Genomic DNA, 23118 nt, shown 5'->3' with positions numbered 1-23118 from the left:
AAGCGCGATAGAGATAGATATCTACTAGCGCTTCGTTTCGTGAGCGTTTCGTGAGCGATTGTGCCATTCGGCTAGCCACCCTGGCTCTGTCGAGCCAATACGCAAGAGCGATAGAGCTAGATATCTACAAGCGTTTCGTTTAGTGAGCGTCTGCGCCATTTGGCTAAATACGTAACCAGAATGGCATCGTCCCCCTTTTTGACAGCTCATTTTATACATGTCGACATTTTTTTTTGTTCAAACGTTGAACTTTGGTCCCCCATTTCACCCCCTTAGTATATGAATTTTGAAAAATCCTTTCTTAGTGCTCTTCTACACCTTATAAGGAACCTATTACCTGCCAAATTTGGAATCTCTATTATAGGAGCAGCGCTTTCGGCTGTGCGTTGATTTGATATGTCAGTCAGTCAGTTTTTTTTTTTTTATAATTATATTTCAGAAGGAAACTATAACATATCGTGTTTAGATTGTATCGAGAGCGAGTCGATTTTAGGAGAATGGATTCTCCCACCCTCGGCACGAGTTATCCTTCTAATCATTATGTTTTAGGAATCCTTAAATAAATTTTCATTGCAATAATTATTATGTTATAAAATTTTATTTATTTATTATTTATTTACGTTAATATCACCAAATGTACTAGATGGTGATGTTGATAAAATTCATATTGCCATAGCACGGAAGTATAATTCGATACAATCGAAATGCGATGCGTCACCGATCAAGGCCGTATTGATCTGATTACATCATTTAAATAATGGATTATTATGAATTGTTTATGCCTAAAAGATGTCAGACTCTTAGAGGTTATTATAGACTACACAAGTACACATACAGAACAACTTTAATAATGTTTAGGTAAAAATATTGCAGGTTTTTTACAATATGTATATAAAAATATAATATATAATATTAAGAAACTCTCGCTAGGTGGCTGGATCAAGAGCCAGATGCAGAAGGCGGTGATCTTGGACACAGCGCGGATAGTCCGACGGTTTCTCTGCAGCCCTAACCACCGGCAGCTTGGGCCCTGCCCTGTTGCTGGCGGCACCCTAGGTTAGGTTTTTTATAATATGTTTATATGTTTTTATATTGTTTTGTACATGTTTTTATATTTTATTTTTAAATACATATTGTAAAATACCTAGCCTAAGAAGGAAAATAAATACTGAGAAAAATATATATAAATACAAACAATACGAAACATATAAACAAATTATAAAAAAACCTAACCCAAGGTGCCGCCAGCAGCAGGGCAGGGTCCGAGCTTTCAGGTTATTATTATTAAAAATACTGTGAAGCTTCGTGATATGATTAAGAAGACAAATTTATTATTTATACCGAAAAGCGACGATACTTATAAAGATTATTATTTCCTTGTTATAAGAAACGTTTTGTTATTTCTAAGAATAAGTCCATTTATTTATAAAGCTGTAAAATATACATTTCATAATTTGAATATGTTTAGACTTATATTGACCAGGATATAGACCGTGATTACCTTTTTATTTTTGTCGAGCTCCCGATATTTCGACGCAGTTGCATGCATCATGATCACGGAAAACTAAAAAAATAGTTTTGATATGTACAATTTGAGCTCTTTCTAAAGATACCCCTCTTGAACTGGTAACTTGACATTTACAGTTTGCCCCCCTTCCATTTTGGCTATTTTCTATAATTAATATTTATATATTTTTTTTAATAATATTATCAGCTTGTAGAGATTCAAAATGTTTATAACTATTCCAAATTTCAAATTGATAGCATAAGTAGTTCTCGAGATATTTTGAAATGTGACAGACGGACAGAGCGGCGCCATAAGGGTTCCTTTTGTACCTTTTTGGTACGGAACCCTAAAAACCGCATCAAAATCCGTTGCCTAGTTTTAAAGATTTAAGCATACATAGGGACAAAGAAAGCGACTTTGTTTTATACTATGTAGTGATTATAATAATTATTAATAATTTGTAGTAGTAATTAATATAGTAATTAATCATAATAATATGATATTGGTTGTTCCAAATTTTATTCTAGCGTTTGTTATTGAATGAAAACAATTTTTTATGAAGCATTTTAATTTAATCCTTTTCGCCCCGAAAAATGGGGCGAATTGGATATTTTTAATGGTTTTGTATTTTAATTTTAAAAATGTATTAAAAGCTCGGATGCTTGTTTTGAATACTTGATTCGATAAATCGATAACCGTTGTATCTAAATAACATTAATGAACGACATATCGCTTTGAAATATTGTTTTTATTTAACCTTTTCCCAAAATTGATCCGATTCGCCTCGGTCTACCCTACTGTATCTACCTAATTTAAATCAGTGTACCTACTCATTTCAAATCTGTCTGAATATGAGATAGGTACAATAGGCCCGAGCTTCAACGCCATTATTGGATTTATCGTATAAATTACCTGCCAAATACAAATAGCGTATTAATTCTTGTTAAATCTCACTGGGATTGGAAATATTGACATAATTATCATCTGTCCACGCGTCAATAATAACCGCAATGTGGTAGCGTTCAGCGATAAACTACACTACCGCTACAGTACAGTATGGCCACTCCCGCTCCCCGCTGAAATTGCCGCCCACCCCCTCTCGGTTACCTCAGTTACCGCCTGTCAAAAACGTGAACAGTCGACCTGTCATAGCTCACTCATACAAGCATGGTACGCGTTCACTTACACGAGCTTAGAGTGTGTGCCAAGAACGCGCCTCTTTAATATATTTGATCGCCAGTGTCCGAGATGTGCTACCGCTCAAAAGTAATTAGACACTATTCAAATTCAGGTAATAACGTTAAAATGACAGTTTTAGTTAATAACTACAAAAGTTATTTTCACCACACCAACTGATAAAGGCTTTCTTTGCTATTCGAAAAAAGATAGCAAAATTGCATTTTATCCACAAGGGGGCAAAGTAAATTCATACAAATTTTAACTCGATGTCTTAAACTAGCTTTGATACCCTCGCAACGCTCAAGATTCCACTTTTTGAACCACACAAAACAAATATATTTTTATTTTTAAAAGTAATACATACAGATAAAATAAACAAAATTATAGTAGTAGAAAGTAAACCTGGCACCAATTAGTCGCCTTCCAGATAGCAAAACATTCTCCTCCAAAAATTTTTTATCACCATTTTTTGAGAATTTCCTCAATTTTTATCAAGTCACCGACTTTGTTGCGAGTGTTGCGACCAAAACGAACGAAATGTAAGGAATAAAATGAAATAAAGCTCTTTTTACAAGCTTTTATTCAACTTGCCTTGTTAGTATGTTAGTTTGGGTGGTTTGGGTCAAAACTTAGAAGCTAAATTTGAACCACTTCCCGGTTTCCGATTAAGCTGAAATTTTGCACACATATGTAAATCACATGACAATGCAATATCACGACTCCGTATCATGGAGCTGGTCTGATGATGGAGCAGAAAGGTCGTCATAGGAACTCTGTTATGAAACATCGTATCCCCAACGAGTAAGGAGTTTTTAGAAACATCTCGAAGGGCAGTAAGTAGATGACTGTTGAAAGAAAGGTACAGTCGGCAATAAAAGCTTGTTCCAAAAATGACTTTTTTGCAAAAAAACTTATTAATTATTTTATTTCGCGGCTCACTTGCAAAGCTATGTCGCCTCTGCGTCCACTAATCACCGCACATCATTACCCATCGTGGTATGCGCGCGCAGTACCGGTCCGTCCTGCGCGCGAGTGGTTTTATTGCAATACTTCATACAACTAGTTTCAAGACGCGCACAAAAAGTTGTCCTACAAAAAGTGGCTACCAGTAATGTGAGTTCATGAACAGTGGCGTGAGAATTTATAGTGGTTAAAAATAAATAACATAGAACTAAAATGTTTTACAAGTGGACTTAAAAGTTGACGAACTTTGCGCTTAACAGTGAGATTATTAATAAATAAGAGACTTAGAAAACAAGTGATAAGGACAGTTATGAGAATGTCATTGAAGAATTAACTATGTATTTTGTCGTTTTAATTTTACTAGTGTCCGTTTCTGCTAGAGACATTTCGCAAAGTTTTGATTATGAACAACGTCAAGAAAGATTTGAGCAACCAAATGTTAATCCACCTACAGGACCTAATTATAGGAATAGACATGGAATTCCCAATTATAATAGACCAAATGGTGAATTAAATTTAAACCAACATGAACAATCTTATACAAACAGTGACGTCAGAAGATGGAACGCAGAACCAAATGGAGATTCTAATAACCAAAGGCAATTTCATGAAACAAATAACAGAGAATATATACCTAGTGATAGAAATTATAGAATACGAAATATGAATCCAAATCAAGGGACACCTTATGGACAATTTGAACCAAATAATAGAGAATTCATTACTAATGACAGAAATGATAGAGGTTTCAACATGAATGCAAATGCAGGTCAGTCTAATGTAAATTTAAATGGCCATGCGCATTATAATGAGCAAAATAATAGAGGTTTAAGTAATAATGGCTACGGTAATATAAATTACAATAGTCAAGGACGCTCCCATGATAACACAGGAAGCATGGATATCAACATGGCTTTTGATAGACAGAACAATCAAAACAGACGTGAACAAAGCAATTTAAACATGCCACGTCAGAGTTTTAACATAAACAATGAATACTCTAACAGGGATTCCACTAAAAATAGAAGTAGAAATAGTAACAGAGATGTAAAATACAATCAAGAAATTTTGAACGCCAGACGACGTCACGACGAAGTAACAATGGAAGATTATAACAGAGATTCACAGACCAATCACAGGAGTTACCCAGAAAACCAAAGCAATAGTGGTATAGTTTCATTTGTAAATAACCTAAGTAACAATACGAATCAAACTAGAAATCATAATCTAAATAAAAATCGTAGAACTTCAGGGTTTAGACAAACAGATGAAAGACCAAAAACTGCAATAGAAAATGAAGTTACAGAGATTTCTTTGGGCAGTGAAGATAAAGAAAACTTGAATATGAATAAAGGTGAATGGGTGTGGGGTATAGAGGGCACCACTACGATATCCCCAGTGACTTTAGACGACAGGGCGGCTTTCAGCGGGGACCACTGCCCGACTGGGTACGCTAGGTTTAAAGGAATGTGTGTACCTCAAGATTAGATAGACTAAATATTACTTTGGGCAGGTATTTTTGATGGTATGATTGGCGTAATATCACTGTAGTTAACAGATATAAGTGCGAACTGTGAGTATATATTACATACGTCAATTTGTCAGTTATTGGATTCTTTGAAATTGATATGTTATGATGTCTGATGTTATTATGTTATGAGCTAGCAAAATTGTATGTTTCCTACACCCAAACTTATTGACACTTATGACTTTGTCTATAAAAAAAAGTGAAATGTTAAAAATAATACCTATACCTACTTATGTTTATCTATGTAAAACTGGGAGGGATTATGGTTTGATTTTTATTTCGCATTTGTTTGTCAAACTGTCGGCGTGTTTCAGTTACATATTTAATAAATATTAAAAATAATAAAACTGAAATTTCTAATATTTAAAATTGTTTGTGTTCTCTGCCCTTTGTCAACAACTTTGGCCAAGCATAATAATATTATAAAGTACAGCGGGGCAAATCTCGACTGAGACAATTATAACTATTCCTTTTTTTTTCATTATTACATTATGAATATTATGATGTTGAGTTCTACATGTATAAAGTAAATATTGTCCTAACATATTTGCATGCTTTATCTCTACTAACAATAGTATTCACATAAGACACAACATGTAAACAGTTACCTATCAACCAGTAAGGATTAAAGTTAGAACTGAGCGCAGCGCCAACAAACTGGTTATTCCCGTTTGGCGCATTAATTGTACTGTATAAGTGTAATTGTTTATTATGAATAAATAAATAATAAATAAATAAATAAATGTATCCACTGAACACGCCTACCATATATAACCGGTGGACACACTATTTAGTAATGCAAACATTGTCAAATATGGAAAAAATGAACCAGTTACATTTGTTAAATATTAAATGCCAAATACATTATTTATATTTTTTACATTTATTTTGTGTAAGGTATAAAACAATAAAGTGCCCTATTTTCTTATGAAACAATTAAACAAGTGAATTTCCTATACACGTCATAATTATCAGATAAATACAACATACATATAACATACAATCACGCCTGTATCCCATTAAGGGGTAGGCAGAGCACATGAAACTACTAAAGCTTCTGGGCCACTCTTGGCAAATAAGGGGTTAAAAGAAAACGAAACTGTGGCATGCAGTGACAGGTTGCCAGCCTCTCGCCTACACCACAATTTAACCCATATCCCATAGTCGCCTTCTACGACACCCACGGGAAGAAAGGGGGTGGTGAAATTCTTAACCCGTCACCACACAGGCAACAGATAAATATCAGATAAATATCGAGATTTCGAATCCCGCATTAGTATTTTTACTTTTCTGTAGAAAAACTCAAAATTGGTTTAATTAGTGTTTATGATTGTAAAGTAAAGTAAAGTAAAGTAAAGTAAATTTTTATTACAGTACATGACAATAAGCAATTACAATTATCAAGACAAAAATAAGCAGTACTCTAATAACATGAACGCAAAGACTTACAAAGGTTCCTACACTAGGCAGAGCCTGTCCTGTAGGTAGCCAACACAGTTAGGAGTATTCAAAACAACAGGTTGCGCGCATCGTTAACAACAAAACACACAGTTTTTGTACTTATGTATGAGGAAACTTTGAAAGGCAGCCCTAAAACATTGGAACACGTACTTTTGATAGTTATTGCATCAAATGAATGAGTAAAGTTATCTTTTTCTGTTGTGTGTAGATGTTACCATGAATACTCATCCATACTAATGTTATAAATGGGAAAGTGTGTGTGTCTGTTTATTTGTCCAGTTTTCACGGCTACGAATTGGCGTATTTTTTTAAGTGGACTTTTTGTCTCTTTCTAACACGAGCGAAGCCGCGGGCAAAAGCTAGTACTCATTAAATAAATCACAGCATGCACATGTACTAGAAAATCAATCAAATATTAATGAGCTGTTACTAAATATACACACTATTAATGAGGTAAGGTCAGGTGGGGTAAGACCGACATAGTTTATTTTAATTGGGGAAATAGCAATTAGAAAAAGTATAAGGATCCCATATAAGTCTTATTAAAGTTGACAAACCGCTTATAATCATTTGTCTCTTTCCGTCCTACTAATATGTCGGAAAAGGACTTACGATTATTAACGGCATATTAACTTTACTAAAAGTTTATACGGGGGTTAGTCTTGTTCCAGTGTCCGTCTTATCCCATATAACCTCTTTTTTAAAGTATTTTATTTATGATAGAGGACTATGTTGAGAACGCCGTCTAAAATGTTATTTGTCGGTATTTACCAAATGTTATTAAAATGCTTATTGGAATTACATATCGTTAATGTTTTATGCAGTTATTTTATTTCCTTTCTCGGTCTATTATAGAACAGATAGCTTTGGAGGACATGTACTATCACTTGCATAAGTTCATGGAGAAATTATTATTTTTTTTTTTAAATTTATTATTTATTTATTCACAAGAACAGTTACAGTATACCAGTTACACTTGTTACTAAAAGTAAGATAAACATATTAAAGGAAATTCGTAACTCGTGTCGATTTAAAACACTCCCTTCGGTCGTGTTTTAATTTATCGCCACTCGTTGCGAACTTCCTTTTTTACACACTTGTATCGTAATGTACTATTTTTGTAACCTATAATTATTAAGGAAAAATATGTTGACGTGGACAAAATGTGTTTTGTGCAACAAGATGGTAAAGTTGTTGTTTTCCTGTAAGTGCTGGTTTAAGTAAACAGATTCGTAAAAATCGAGTTTGCAAAGTAAATTATCAGTATTATTCTAAACAGGATAATGAATATTTAAGGTGCTAACAAATTTAAGACCACAATTGTGACTAGACATCATACGCATTCAATACAAAAAATCGATAAATATTGTTTCATTATGTCAAATACTACAGAAGACAATCGTTTATTATGCCAAATTCGATATGAGTCTAGTAGCCTAATATTGTGGTGTAGGCAATAGGCAACCTGGCGTTGCAATATCACAATTTTGTTTTCTTTCAACCCGTCAATTGTTAGGTATGGCCTTGAAACTTGAGTAGTTTCATCTGCTTCACCTACCCCTTTTGGTAAAAGAGACCTAAGCCAAAAGTGAAGACTTATGGCCCTAATACAGTTCCCTGTGTCACCCCTATACTCTCTGACGTCACGCAAGCGTTACTTGAATTTTAATTATGTCACGCAACGTCATTATCCTGATATGTGGTACTTGGTTGAATATTAATATTTAAGAGGAAAATTATAATACGTAGAACTACTGGTTCTTGAAACGTAGTTCAGTTTTCCTTTCTGAATATGATTTAGCATAACTTGCCTTGTCCCTCGCGAGTCCATACTTCAAGTCGCGCTTTATGTAACTATGGACTCGCGCGCGACAAGGCAAGTTGTGCTGGGTCTGATAAGCTAAAAGACATTCACCCCTAATTCATCGTGTAAAACTAACTATATATCCATACTAATATTATAAATGGAAAAGTGTGTACGTGTCTGATTTGTTTCTCCGTCGTTCACGGCAAAACAAAGCGACGAATTGACGTATGGAAATAGTTGAAGGGATGGAGAGTGACGTAGGCTACTTTTTTAGGGTTCCGTAGTCAACTAGGAACCCTTATAGTTTCGCCATGTCTGTCTGTCCGTCCGTCCGTCCGTCCGTCCGTCCGTCCGCGGATAATCTCAGTAACCGTAAGCACTAGAAAGCTGAAATTTGGTACCAATATGTATATCAATCACGCTAACAAAATGCAAAAATAAAAAATGGAAAAAAATGTTTTATTAGGGTACCCCCCCTACATGTAAAGTGGGGGCTGATATTTTTTTTCATTCCAACCCCAACGTGTGATATATTGTTGGATAGGTATTTAAAAATGAATAAGGGTTTCCTAAAATTGTTTTTTGATAATATTAATATTTTCGGAAATAATCGCTCCTAAAGGAAAAAAAAGTGCGTCCCTCCCCTCTAACTTTTGAACCATATGTTTAAAAAATATGAAAAAAATCACAAAAGTAGAACTTTATAAAGACTTTCTAGGAAAATTGTTTTGAACTTGATAGGTTCAGCAGTTTTTGAGAAAAATATAAAAAACTACGGAACCCTACACTGAGCGTGGCCCGACACGCTCTTGGCCAATTTTTCTCTTTCTAACCCCCCACTTCCCAAAAAATAGGGGTGGAAGTTTGTATGGAGTATTCCGCAATTTTCTAATTTAACTATAGCGAAGCCGCGGGCAAAAGCTAGCAATATAATAATTATTTATTTATTATTATTTATTTATTTGAAAACATATTTCAATGACATTACAGATAAATCCAATGCGTCATGAAACTTAAATAAAAAAAAAAAACAGTAAATAAGAACATGAAGAAAAACAAACAATAAAAGTTTACAACTAAATAGTTTATAATGTGAAACATAAATAGAAACAATCCATGAATACGGAAGAAACGGTACAACGATCATCTCGCAGAGGTCACTCGATACTACTCAACCATGACAACACGCTTAGACCGTCACGTTTTTATACAAAAACTATTCTCGTGCCACCCAATTAGAATGCACAGTTGCACACTCAATATCGATGGAATGCCAACCTTAATAAATAAAACCGGCCAAGAGCGTGTCTGGCCACGCTCAGTGTAGGGTTCCGTAGTTTTTCGTATTTTTCTCAAAAACTACTGAACCTATCAAGTTCAAAACAATTTTCCTAGAAAGTCTTTATAAAGTTCTACTTTTGCGATTTTTTTCATATTTTTTAAACATATGGTTCAAAAGTTAGAGGGGGGGACGCACTTTTTTTTCCTTTAGGAGCGATTATTTCCGAAAATATTAATATTATCAAAAAACTATCTTAGTAAACCCTTATTCATTTTTAAATACCTATCCAACAATATATCACACGTTGGGGTTGAAATGAAAAAAAATATCAGCCCCCACTTTACATGTAGGGGGGGTACCCTAATAAAACATCTTTTTCCATTTTTTATTTTTGCACTTTGTTGGCGTTTTTGATATACATATTGTTACCAAATTTCAGCTTTCTAGTGCTTACGGTTACTGAGATTATCCGCGGAGGGACGGACGGACGGACGGACGGACGGACGGACGGACGGACGGACAGACGGACAGACAGACATGGCGAAACTATAAGGGTTCCTAGTTGACTACGGAACCCTAACTAGTTGACTACGGAACCCTAAAAAGCTAAAAAGTAACATTTAATTATGGAATTTCACATACATGCATACATACAATCACGCCTGTGTCCCACGAAAGGGTAGGCAGAGCACATGAAACTACTCAAGTTTCAGTGCCACTCTTGGCAAATAAGGGGTTGAAAGAAAACGAAACTGTGACATTGCAGTGACAGGTTGCCAGCCTCTCGCCTACGCCACAATTTAACCCATATCCCACAGTCGCCTTCTACGACACCCACGGGAAGAAAGGGGGTGGTGAAATTCTTAACCCGTCACCACACGGGGACAATATGGAATTCTATTTAGATACATTGTGGCTTTCCATTACAAAAGTCCTTATGATTCAAAAATGACATAATAACTTACTAATCTGGAATTCTAACATTAATTCGACCTTATTGCAGAATGAAACGTATCTAAGGACAGTTGGAAAACCACAAGCGCAATTAAATCAAACATAGATAAAATTTTGGATGGTGGGCCACATTAGACTATTGATAACACTTAAAGCGTTTTCACATTATCCGATCCGATATCGGATGTCGGAAGGATTTTAAAGGCAAAAATCAAAGATGGCTGCTTAAATGTAGGTATGGGATATCGTTCCTACATCCGATATCGGATCGGATAATATGAAAACGCACTTACAGTTTATTATAGGTTTGTTAAGAGCTTTATTATGATGTTGTCTTGACAAAAACCAGTCGTGCGGACGTCAACCGAAGCAAGTTTTATTTCACAAAGGAGGTTTGTTTTTTTTTTGATAAAAACTTAATGGTACTAGGTATGGTGTATACAATGGGTACGGTAGCAACTTACTATACTCGCTTTCATACCTGTAGGTACAATACGTATTTTCAAGGTTTAATAAAATCAAATTACGTAACTCGTCGTTACTCAGAATCAAAGAAGATCAAGTATTAACTATAGAGAGTAAAATATGATCAAGTATTATGAGTACTGTCGAAGTTAAATATGTAATCACAGTGCATAGTAGACTGCCATCTCTCGACACAGGCAAAACTTTTGAACCTCAGTTTTGACAATTTGGCCCATATTCTTAGCTTGATATGTGTTAAAATGTCAAATATTTTTATTAGCGCCATCTAGCCGCACTGAGAGAAATTTGCATTGTGAATTTAACAAGTTCGACTTGTTGCGGTTTATCCGTTTGAATCAGCCAAACGTATGTTTAAAACAATATGTGTCAGGTTGTTTTTATAAAATCGACTTGTTGATTCAAATATATTGCCGATTCAATTGACAAGTAGCTTGTTGTTTGAACCAAAGAGCACGTAGGCGTTATTTTAACCAAAAAACTTGTTGAACGAACATGAAAACTGGTTGTATTTTCTCTCAGTGCGAGCGTTCCCCAAAAGTGCAACGCCATCTTGGCCACCGTACCTTTTTCTGTATGGTACTGAGGTACGTTTTTTTTCTTAGACTTTATCCGTCTATACGGAGTTACATATGTCTTTGGTCATAGTGACGTTATAAATCAGATTGTAAGAAATCTTTTACTGCTTGTCATTTTGACATGGTTGTAGAGTAGCCTAGGGTTCCGTTGACTGTACAATGTAAATACGTATTTTCAAGGTTTAATAAAATCAAATTACGTAGGTCTCATCGTTACTCAGAATCGACATACTCTTAAGCCTGATTAAAGCCCCATTTAGACGGTACGAGAACTCGCATACGAGTTTCATTACATTGCGGTATTTGATGGCTCTGCAAAATTTATCTAACCTCAACAGCCCGCAATGTAACTAAAAACTAAAATCAGGCCTTAGACGGCGTGCGAACTCGTATGCAATTTTAGTTGCATTGCGGGCTGTTGAGGTTACATACAATTTTGCACAGCCATCAAATACCGCAATGTAATAAAACTCGTATGCGAGTTCTCGTATCGTCTAAATAGGCCCTTAGGCCTGATTTCGACGGCATGCGAACTCGCATGCGATTTTAGTTACATTGCGGGCTGTTGAGGTTACATACGAGTACAATTTTGCACAGCTATTAAATACCGCAATGTAATAAAACTCGTATGCGAGTTCTCGTACCGTCTAAATTGTCCCTTAACCGGCACTGTTAACCAATCGCTTCAACTCGAAAAGAGACTGGTTTAAAATAGACTTTACACATTAAAATTCTAAATATATCTCCGAATCAATAATGTCGTCCAAAAATAGTCTTAGACAATTAATTCAGTTATGTTGTTTAAGTTGTTATGGCAGATTTTTTGCCACCATCTCTCACGTTATTATTTGCAAATATAAACTCAGTTCATTAATTAACAAGGTTCATCAATACCGGAAAATTAATAATGTTATTTTTTGTAGGTACCTATATCTTTTCTTAAAATACTTTATCTAAATGGATACCAGGGATTTTGTTGAGCGAGGTCTTCTTTTACGTCATAAACAAATCAGGTCCTTTTAAAGGTTCCATTTTAATATAAGTACCTACCTAAAATTAAAACGTGGAGTTGAATAAAATGTTACTGGAACATGGCCTGCGCACTGCCGTGCGCTTAGAACTGTGGGTTCCATACAAACATCTTTATTAGGGTTCCGTATCAAAAAGGTACAAAGAGAACCCTTATGTTATGGTGCGACTCTGGCCATCCTTCTGTCTGTCTGTTATACAGCGTATTTATATAGACATCCAACCGCCATTTTCTGTTAACCGTTACCCGTTCAGTTTATCATTATGCATGTAGCCCATGTAGGTAACTGCATCTAAAATGTCTATGAGTCCTTCAGTACGCTCAGAATCCCATTTTAGAATTCCTTATTACGCTCAGGATTCAATGTACCTCCGCCAGTGTCATTTTTTTATTATTAAGTACCTATAAATGGGTGTACTCTTGGCCACAGACTAGCCAAAGGCAAAGACGTGGCCTACGATGGAGTGAGCTGGCCCAGAAGATGCCTGTTCAACCTAGATTTGCTCCCTTGTGAGACAATTGTGTTACAATTAAAGATGTGTTTTTGTTTTAGTATATTTGGTGCTTTAGATAACACAGTATATTTGAAGCTGATTTTATATTTGGGTGTAAAATAAACTTAAAAAATAACAAAATAACTTTTCTCTAACAAAATCACCCAGCTGAGTTGTGTCAGTTCTTCTAAAAGTGTATTATTTCTCGGAGAATGGTCGTACATGGGATCCGACAACGTTCTCGGAACTTCGGTTTATTACTACTGGCAACTATGTTATAATTCCAGACAGATAAGTGGTGGGCCACAAAGCGAGCGGTAGCGTATTCAACTACGAGATTCAAGGTAATCTATACTAACATTAATGCGAAAGTGTGTGTGCCTGTTTTTTGTTCGACTTTCACGGCAAAATGGGGCGAAGAACTGACGTGATTTTTAAGTGGATATAGTTGAAGGGTTTGGAGACTGACATAGGCTACTTGTCTGGAGCATTCCACAATTTTCGAATTTTACGCAAGCGCAGATATAATTATGAATATACAATATTTTTTTTTTTTTTTTAATCGTACATTATTTGTCCCGTGGCCCCACACTAGGCTAAGCCTGTCACGTGGCAGCCAAAATAAGGTGAACATAACATTTTGGTATTCTAGTAATATTAAAATTATGCGTTAACAATAAGATAGTTGTGTGTGACTGTGTGCGAGTGTGGGTGTGTGTGTCTGTGTGTATGTGTGTGTGTGTGTGTGTGTGTGTGTGTGTGTGTGTGTGTGTGTGTGTGTGTGTGTGTGTGTGTGTGTATGTGTGTGTGTGTGTGTACATTTGTGAGCGGTCAGGTGATGACTTTCAGCAGCATTTCAATTTGCCTACACAGAAAAAAATGGTTTTTTGAAACAAGAACCAGATGTGTTTCACCTAATATTTCTTGATCTCAAATATATATATCTTGAAATAAGATAATCTCACTAACGTTTCAAAAATTTAAAATTCTTCATATTCAAGACCGAAAATCTTGGATGAAAGCAAATATTATTTGAGTCAAAATTTATATCTCAAATCAAAACTAATTTATTTCTCACCTGAAGAATGATTAAGCAGATTTGATTTAAGAATTCATTCTTGTGCCAATATAGAGTCAAACTTAGCTCAAGATTACATTTAAATCTCAAATGAACAACTGAAAAGTATTCAAGCAAGTAATATATTACTTGATAGGAGATATTATTTAGTTCACCCAAGAATTATTGAAATATTCAGCCAAGTATGTAGACATTCTAAAATCAAGTAATATATTTCTTGGTAAAAGATTTTACTAGTTTCATTCAAGATCTAGTTATATTTACAATCAAGAATTTACAAAATCTTAAAGCAAGTAATATATTTCTTGGTAAAAGATATTACTAGTTTCATTCAAGATCTAGTTAAATTTACAATCAAGAATTTAAAAATCTTAAAGCAAGTAATATATTTCTCGGTAAAAGATATTACTAGTTTCATTCAAGATTCTGTTAAATTAACAATCAAGAATTAAAACAATCTTAAAGAAAGTAATATATTTCTTGGTAAAAGATATTACTAGTTTCATTCAAGATCCAGTTAAATTTACAATCAAGAATTTAAAAAATCTTAAAGCAAGTAATATATTTCTCGGTAAAAGATATTACTAGTTTCATTCAAGATTCGGTTAAATTAACAGTCAAGAATTAAGACAATCTAAAAGCAAGTAATATATTTCTCGGTAGAAGATATTACTAGTTTCATTCAAGATTCAGTTAAATTAATAACCAAGAATTAAGACAATCTAAAAGAAAGTAATATATTTCTCGGTATTAAAAGATATTACTAATTTCATTCAAGATTCAATTAAATTAACAAACAAGAATTTAGACATTCTAAAAGCAAGTAATATATTTCTCGGTAGAAGATATTACTAGTTTTATTCAAGATTCACTTAAATTAACAATCAAGAATTAAGATTATCTCAAAACAAATAATATACTTCTCGGTAAAAGATATTACTAGTTTTATTCAAGATTCAGTTAAATTAACAATCAAGAATTTAGACATTTTAAAAGGAAATAAAAAATTTCTCGGTTGAAGATATTACTAGTTCAATCAAGATTCGGCTAAATTAACAATCAAGAATCAGAAATCCTAAAAGCAAGTACCTAATATATTTCTCGGTAGAAGATATTACTAGTTTCACTCAAGATTCAGTTAAATTAACAATGAAGAATGTAATAATATATAATATGACTAAGGACTACAAATACTACTATAGACAACAACACCCACACTCAGTATTACTATAGACTATAAATTTGTATGATAAGAAGCAAGCAAAGCATTTGTCACGGGTTTTAGTAATGTTTGCTGGAAAAACAATTAGTAGGTACTGAAAAGTATCGAAGTAGCGGGAATTCCCGGTACGACGCAGGTACCGGACATTTTAGTCTGGTACTGAAGATTGTACCGGCACCGCAATCTATATACCTAAATATTGGCTTATATGCGTTGTACAAACCATAGCGAGGATTAAATACTTCGTCTGTTTGCATGTAATTGTATTGTATACCTATATATACTTACCTATGTTACGGAAAAAATCGTTTTTGTCTCAAGACAGTCGAAATATTTGAATCTTAAATCAAGACCTTCGAAAGCAAAAGCATTATTGCTCCAAGATATTATTTCTTGCTAGTTCTTGCAACAAAATTTACAAATCTTGTCTCAAGAAGTTGCATTTTTTGCTATGAGCAGTGTTGCTGTATTCATTTTTTACCCGATAATCTTGGAGAATGGTTTAGCGAACAATCTTCACACAATCTACCACGCTTTTGATATGTTTTTGAAATAATTGTAAAAGGCATAAAATAATAAACCGTTTCATAAAACAACAAAGGCATAGAGCTACTTAGCGTGTTGCTACTTAGTTTTGCATAGGTACTTATACATTTCGAAAATTCCTTTCTAGTGTTTATCAAAATAATGAAATACGCATTATTTTTAAGTTTGATTAAAATCATGCACCAGTTACTTTTATAAGTTTTTTATTATTGTTTAATAGGAGGCAAACGAGATGTAAATAAAAAAAATGTTTATTTCTTAGTATAGACAGTCAAGCAAAAAGTGAGAATAAAAAATGGCGGCAAACTGCAAGGGCGCGGGTTTTACGTCCCATGGAAAATTTTAATTTCGCTTGTTTTTTTACTCTCACGATTTGCTTGATCGTCTATAATTTATTGTATTTTTCGCATAATTTAAAACATACAGTTTTAAAAATAACCATACAACGAACAATTGACATTTAGATATAAAAAAGTTAAGCCTTAACGCGTGGCATTTTCAAGTGTAGGTATGTACCTACCAAAAAAGACACGTTACAAACCATACAAGTGCAATCACATAGATTACATACTGATTATCTATCATGAAGTTACGTATGTTTACTCATAAAACGTACTATTTCTAAATTAAACGTTTTTGGAATTTGCTTACAGGTTAAAAATGTCGTTTTTTTTATAGAAATGTCGATCATTTGTCGTACCTGCACTTTATTACTTAAGAAAAATATTTTTTTCAATGATCTTTGCCTTCCTTAAAAATAGGCCCCCTCCAGAAGTAACTGGTGCATGATTTTATACTTTTGACAAGTAGGAAAATAAAGCCCAATAGGTTAGAAGGCGGGATCGCCCAAGATTTTCTTGAAATAAGGTACCTATTTTATGGTTGCATATAAAACAAAAACAGATTTTATTAAATTTTGCCTCAAATACGCATTATTTTGAAAAATACTACATGACAACTTTTATTTCTTACATAATTTGCCGTCGGGTAGCATTTTTAAAAATAGTTTATCCAAAAAACACCGAATGTGTGACCGTGCAATAGCATTAAGACGGAAAGAGACTAAACTTCGGGCCTCTTTCCCATGTGACAGCTTGGCAAAAAAGAGTAGAAATTGAACTATTTTTTTTATCATGGCTACACTTACTGTTTTCATACAAAAGAGACGTCAAAGTGATTCAATAGTTGCCATATGCAAGACGTTTTACATAGACAGTGGTGCCCCTATTATTTTCTACTCTTTTTTGCCAGACTGTATATAGACGGTCAAGCAAATCGTGAGAACAAAATTAAAATTTTCTATGGGACGACAATGTATGAGCACATTATTCAAATTTGCCGCCATTTTTTACTCTCATGCTTTGCTTAACCATCTATAGTTACATTATCTAGGTTGGACTTGTGATTACTGATGTATTTATTGGGTAAAAAAAAACTGATACTGGCAACATTCTCAAGTTGTCATCCAACAAACCAAGCTAACGGCCGAATGTGATCTGCTCGTGTACTGTTCTGTGCTCTTTTCGCTCGTTTTTTTGCGTCGTTGTCATTGCTGTGAAAGTGTTATGGTGGTAAAATTAACTTGGTGATTGCAATCGCAAGTATACCTACTAAAATAATGGAAGAAGACACAGAAAACAAATTGGTATCCTGGGATTTGCCGTCAGTAGTCGTCGAGAACTTTAAAAGTAAGTTGTGTATTTTCTAGAATATCGCTGGCAGATCAAAAGGTATGGCAGATAAAATAGTTTCTCTTTAAAGCGTAAAGTAAGCATTTTTGTTTTACCAAGATACATATTAAATGTTAGGTTAAACAAAATTACCTAAGTACATCATTTACATTTTTACTCATTTGCTAGATATATTTGTATGTTACTAAACTATTAAGAACTAAAGTATTATCTTATCAAAACGAGACAATGGGCATTTTGACACGTGGATGTAAATAAAACAAGTTATATTAATACTCGAAGTCCCATTTTGTTCAAATAATGTGTGAAAATCGTGAAATTTTAAATCAAAATAACGAAAGCTTCTTAATCGTTTATTTTGCAACTGCCATACATCTCCGGGGTCGATCAAGATGTTCATTTGTCTTCTGAAGTTTTTAAATTTCAAATATATTTTGTCACCATGTCGCAGTGGAAGACTTTGATTCAGCCTGTCTCCAACCGCAAGACTTAATGATATTGTGGTTTTGTGCTATTTTTAGTTATTACAGATATTTATTCGTTTTTGATCCACATATTTCGTTCATTTCCCATTTCAATATACATAGGAGAGTTCCGCGATAGCTATCAAATATGCTTCAATAAGTATAAGATCATTGATATCCAATTATTTAAGTTATTTTTTTTTACAGAAAATGATATAAGCAAGGAACAGTTCAAATATTTGGTTTTAAATGATACTTGAAAGAGCTTTGCAAACACATTGTGCACCGAATTAAACTAAAAAGTAAACTACAAGATTACTTAGACTCAGTTACTGATACTGAAACTGCATACTTCTTCAATGAAGATTTAATGGTTATTAAAGCGAAAACAAACTGTATAGAAGTGATGCAAGTTGATCAAGATCAGTCAGTTATTCTGACAGACATTACTTTGGATTTGGATTCCTACTTAAGTGTACCAAGTAGGCTTTCACTGCCATAATTTGAATTGAAGAGTATCCGCCAATGTACTCCACAAGTAAATAGTGTTCTAAATTATTATCAAAAATACAAACAATTGAACTCGCAAAAAAGCATCATTGTTGATGTTTTGGTGAAATATCACTACACATTTATTGTTAACAAGTAAGTACTTAGCTAATGGATTATAGGAGACCAGACAGCAGTAGTTTCAGGCTTGGTACAGTCACCTGCAATAATGTCTTACACAACGAAGGCCTCAAAAATATCTTACACACTCTTACAATGTCTCGTAAGGTATTAGTGGCAGATATTTTTGCAGCCTTTATTGCGTAAGATATTATTACAGGTTACAGGTGACTGTACTTGCATGTCAATCCAGATGGATTGACGACTAGTGCGAGTTAGATATTCTTTCACAAGGGAGCAAAATTATGCATTTACGTCAAGGGTAGTTGTGATGGTTTTCTGTCTGGTTTCTATAATAAAATTAGTATTAATACTTAAATATGAATGAAGATTATTCAAAATATTTTTTTCCTCAGCAACATCAAACCAGAAGAATTCAATTTGCTAGCTGCAAAAATAGTTTCACTTTTCCCAACTGAAAGTATATATACCTACTATATGAAAGCTGTGCCAACATGCAAATCTGCTTCAAGAAAATATGTGCCCGCTAAAGGCACATTAGTGGACAAGGTTCGAAATCTCCTGTACATATCAGGAGAAAAGTGCAGGGGCTTAAACCCACTTGCTCTAATAGGGATTCGGATACAGATGTAGAGTCTGTGGAAAATAATCAAGGTAAAATCCATACTTATATTCGTACCTACTAATAATATAAATGCAATAGTAACTCTATCTGTCTGTTGTCTTTTTTCCTTTTGATTTCACAAAGTATAGCGAAGTTTCGATAATTTTTTTTGTTTTATTTCAGGGACTGCTTCAAATGACGACGCTATTTGGCTGAAATATAATGAGCTATGGGACCAAGTTTGTGAAAGGTGGAATAACACCTTTGAATTAAGACACAAACAATTGAAACTGTACATGATTTTCTTGAAACCTGGGCCATTTGAAAAGACAGCAAAGTAGATACTCTGGTAAGACATTCCTCAAAATAACTAGCCACCTCAATTCTATTTATATATGTATACAATTTATATTAATGCTTTTTATGACATCTCAGAATATTATAATAATAATGCAATTTAATGTTCAATACGATCACATAATATTATTATTATTTTTTGTAATTATTGTTCAACATCTATTTCTTTTTTAAATTAATTATTGAATTTATTTGAGAGTATTTTCTATTTTTAAAATGTAATATTGTATTGTACTCTAATTATGATAATTTAACTTTAACTTTGACATGTAAAATTGTTAATTTTATGAATAAATGAATATGAATATATGAATATGAATATTACAGATAAATTCCATACATATATAAATATAATTGATTTTAGCATAAGATTTTTATTACTGGCCATGTTATACTAAAATGAATTCTGTGACCTATGAACAAAGCTTATTTCATAGGTCACAGAATTCATTACACCAAAACTAATTTTGGTGTAAGGTGGCCACTGTGGCCAGTTACTACACTAAATACATTAAAAATAAACGCCGTATTTCCTTTAGAACACTTCTCTTAATCAAAGCGTCTTATATTTATTTTAGTAGGTATACTTGCCATCGCAATCACCAATTTATTTTTCACAGCAATGACAACGACGCAAAAAAACGAACGAAAAGAAAAAGAGCACACAAGCAGATCACATTCAGCCATTAGCATTCAGTTTGTTGGATGACAACTTGAAAATGTTCAAATTCAAATGGGATTCAAGTTCAACCCAGGACCTTGTACTTCATAGGCAGAGTCACTACCCACGAAGAAAGATACAGAGGCCGTTAAAACGTAATTAATTACAATGCATTCATAATTGATCATTTTATGAAAATATGTGTGAGTCTAATGTCTCATATAATTTTTTTTAATTTCAGACAAAATAATTCCGGTGCAGATTTACCTGCTATATTTTTTAATACCACCCAAAGGCCGGAAATCTAGGAAAGTCAAATTCTCAACCACTGAATCAATCCAGGGCTTATTAGTTCAGATAGATGTAAGTATTAGATGCATCCAATCCAAATTTAAGGGTTTTATTCTATTTATTTTAATATTAATATACATTTATATTATTAACTATAAAAGTTGTGTAACTGTTCAGTTAATGTTTTACTATTTTACTCTTCGAGTCAAGCGAGTTCAATATATTTCATTTTGGTAAATATGTTCCCAGAACATAATAAAGTAGTATTCCATTTAATATTTCCCACTCATTTTATATGAAAATCATTACTAGTGAGTGTGCATGGGACAACGTCCCACTTTGTCGATTGCTATAAAGCCGCTTTGTCAGTTTATTCATATAAAGATACAAGTAAATCTTGCCTTAATGGTAACCGACAAAGTGGGACGTTTTACTAAACACACTCTACGTGTGTAAACTGTGAGGCATGCAAAGTTGCCATAGAGCCACCATAATGAAGTCATATTTTACTTACCATGTTTTGGTATTTGTTACTTCTTTATTTAATTACAATAATTAAGGGAAAAATTAAAAACTTTTCACCACACCAACTGGTAAAGGCTTACTTTGCTATTCAAAAACAGATAGCAAAATTGCATTTTATCCACTAGAGTGCCAAATAATTTCAAACAAAATTTCACTTGATATCTTTAATTTTAGCTTCCTGGTGGAAATTACCGAAATATATATGACTATTTTGAATCATAATTATTGAATAAATTGATAGGTTTGATTTAGTTTGATGTTTTATAGTCAGTGTTTTCTTCGTGTTGGTGTGGTGAACATTTTTGTGTTTCACTCGGCGGCAAAGTTTGTTTAACCTTCGTCCCTTGAAACCCTCGCAACGCACAAGATTCCACTTTTCGAACCACTCGCTACGCTCGCGAGTGGTTCAATATTGGAATCTTTCGGTTGCTCAGGTTTCAATATTGGCACGTGCGGTTAAACAACAACTTTTCCCCCTTGTAAAACAACTAACTATTGTGTACCTTAAAATTCCATTTTCTATATGACTAAGTCTCTGCTGTACATATTTTAATGAAGAAAAAAGAACTTATATTTTTGTAGTGGAGCCTCTGCTGAGCAGTGGGATATTCCTGGGAACTATGGCATTACTTTTAAATTATGTTTTTAATGCAGGACGCCGGAGATATCGACAGCGTAATCGCAGCCCAGAAAGCTAAGGCTGCAGCCCGGAAGGATACCGTGCAACCCTCCGTGCTCATACAACGACCGCTACAAAACTTCGCCCAGATATACATCGTTATTCATGATATCAAATACCACGTGCATTCAGCTGCAAAGACGTTCGACTTGTTGTTTAAGATTTACCACGTTTTTCACGCCAAGTATCCCCAAGTGTGTGAGCACCTCCACGTAATTATTCAAAAAAGTGTATCAAATCCATACGGCGTATGATACAGTAGGTACCACCGTATATAGTTGACGTTTTAAACTTAGACGTTTTAATTTTATTATAGTATAGGATCCGTACTAAGCTCGATCTTCACCAACGTGTTAACCAGATGAAAATAAGTTTCTGAACATGTCTCCTCAATAAAAATGAATGGTCAAGATTATTTTTTAAAAATCTTTGAATTTTTTTTTATATAATCTTGACCATTTTTATTGAGGTTACCATAGTAAGACATGTTCAGAAACTTATTTTACTTAATAAAATATTATTTTCACCTGGTTAACACGTCGGTGAAGATCGAGCTTAGTACGGATCTTAGACTATAAAGTTCTTGAAATGTAAAAATATACTAAGCTACAGAAATTGTATCTATGACATTTGGTCTTATGTACCTACTTAAGTATTTGCACCATCTATTTACAATTGACGTGATTTATTCTAAGTTTGACTTGTAGAGAATCTTGGTACTTTGTAGCTCTAATCAATCTTGGTAGCTCATACATTTATGTACCTATATGCTTATAAGTCAAAATGTTTTCCGTTCTAAATTCAGTTTTAATACTGTATAGTGATACTGATAGGTTCTGAATTTGTAATTACTTTCTTTAACTGGTGCATAAAATAAATGAGAAACTTACATTTCACTTTCATTCCATTATTTCCGAATAGGTATAAATGTGTTTCAAAACTAATTTGGCTTGTATAAATTAGACTGGAATACTATCAAAACTCATTCATACTTAAAACGGCACAAGTCTTTTTGTAAAAAGTTAAATCTTGAGTTGATTAGCACTTCTGTGGGTTAAGATAATTCTTCTTGTAACATGTTCGTTCTAGTTGTAAAATAGAACG

General features: G+C 33.8%; 2 protein-coding genes across 2 annotated transcripts in view; one reads left to right on the top strand and one right to left on the bottom strand.

Moving 5' to 3' along the window:
* Positions 1–23118, bottom strand: part of LOC125238104 — a 317546-nt gene that overhangs the window by 237536 nt on the left and 56892 nt on the right. The gene's annotated exons all lie outside the window — the stretch shown is intronic.
* Positions 19293–22903, top strand: LOC125238002. The gene is made up of 5 exons (XM_048145272.1): positions 19293–19551; positions 19685–19850; positions 20479–20674; positions 20761–20882; positions 21990–22903. Exons 3-5 carry the CDS (start codon positions 20578–20580, stop codon positions 22266–22268), a joined length of 498 nt encoding a protein of 165 aa, XP_048001229.1. The 5' UTR covers positions 19293–19551; positions 19685–19850; positions 20479–20577; the 3' UTR covers positions 22269–22903.

This window comes from Leguminivora glycinivorella, chromosome 22 (assembly GCF_023078275.1).
Source record: "Leguminivora glycinivorella isolate SPB_JAAS2020 chromosome 22, LegGlyc_1.1, whole genome shotgun sequence".
NCBI classification, from domain to species: Eukaryota; Metazoa; Arthropoda; class Insecta; order Lepidoptera; family Tortricidae; genus Leguminivora; species Leguminivora glycinivorella.
This window is presented reverse-complemented; position numbering and strand designations above follow the sequence as displayed.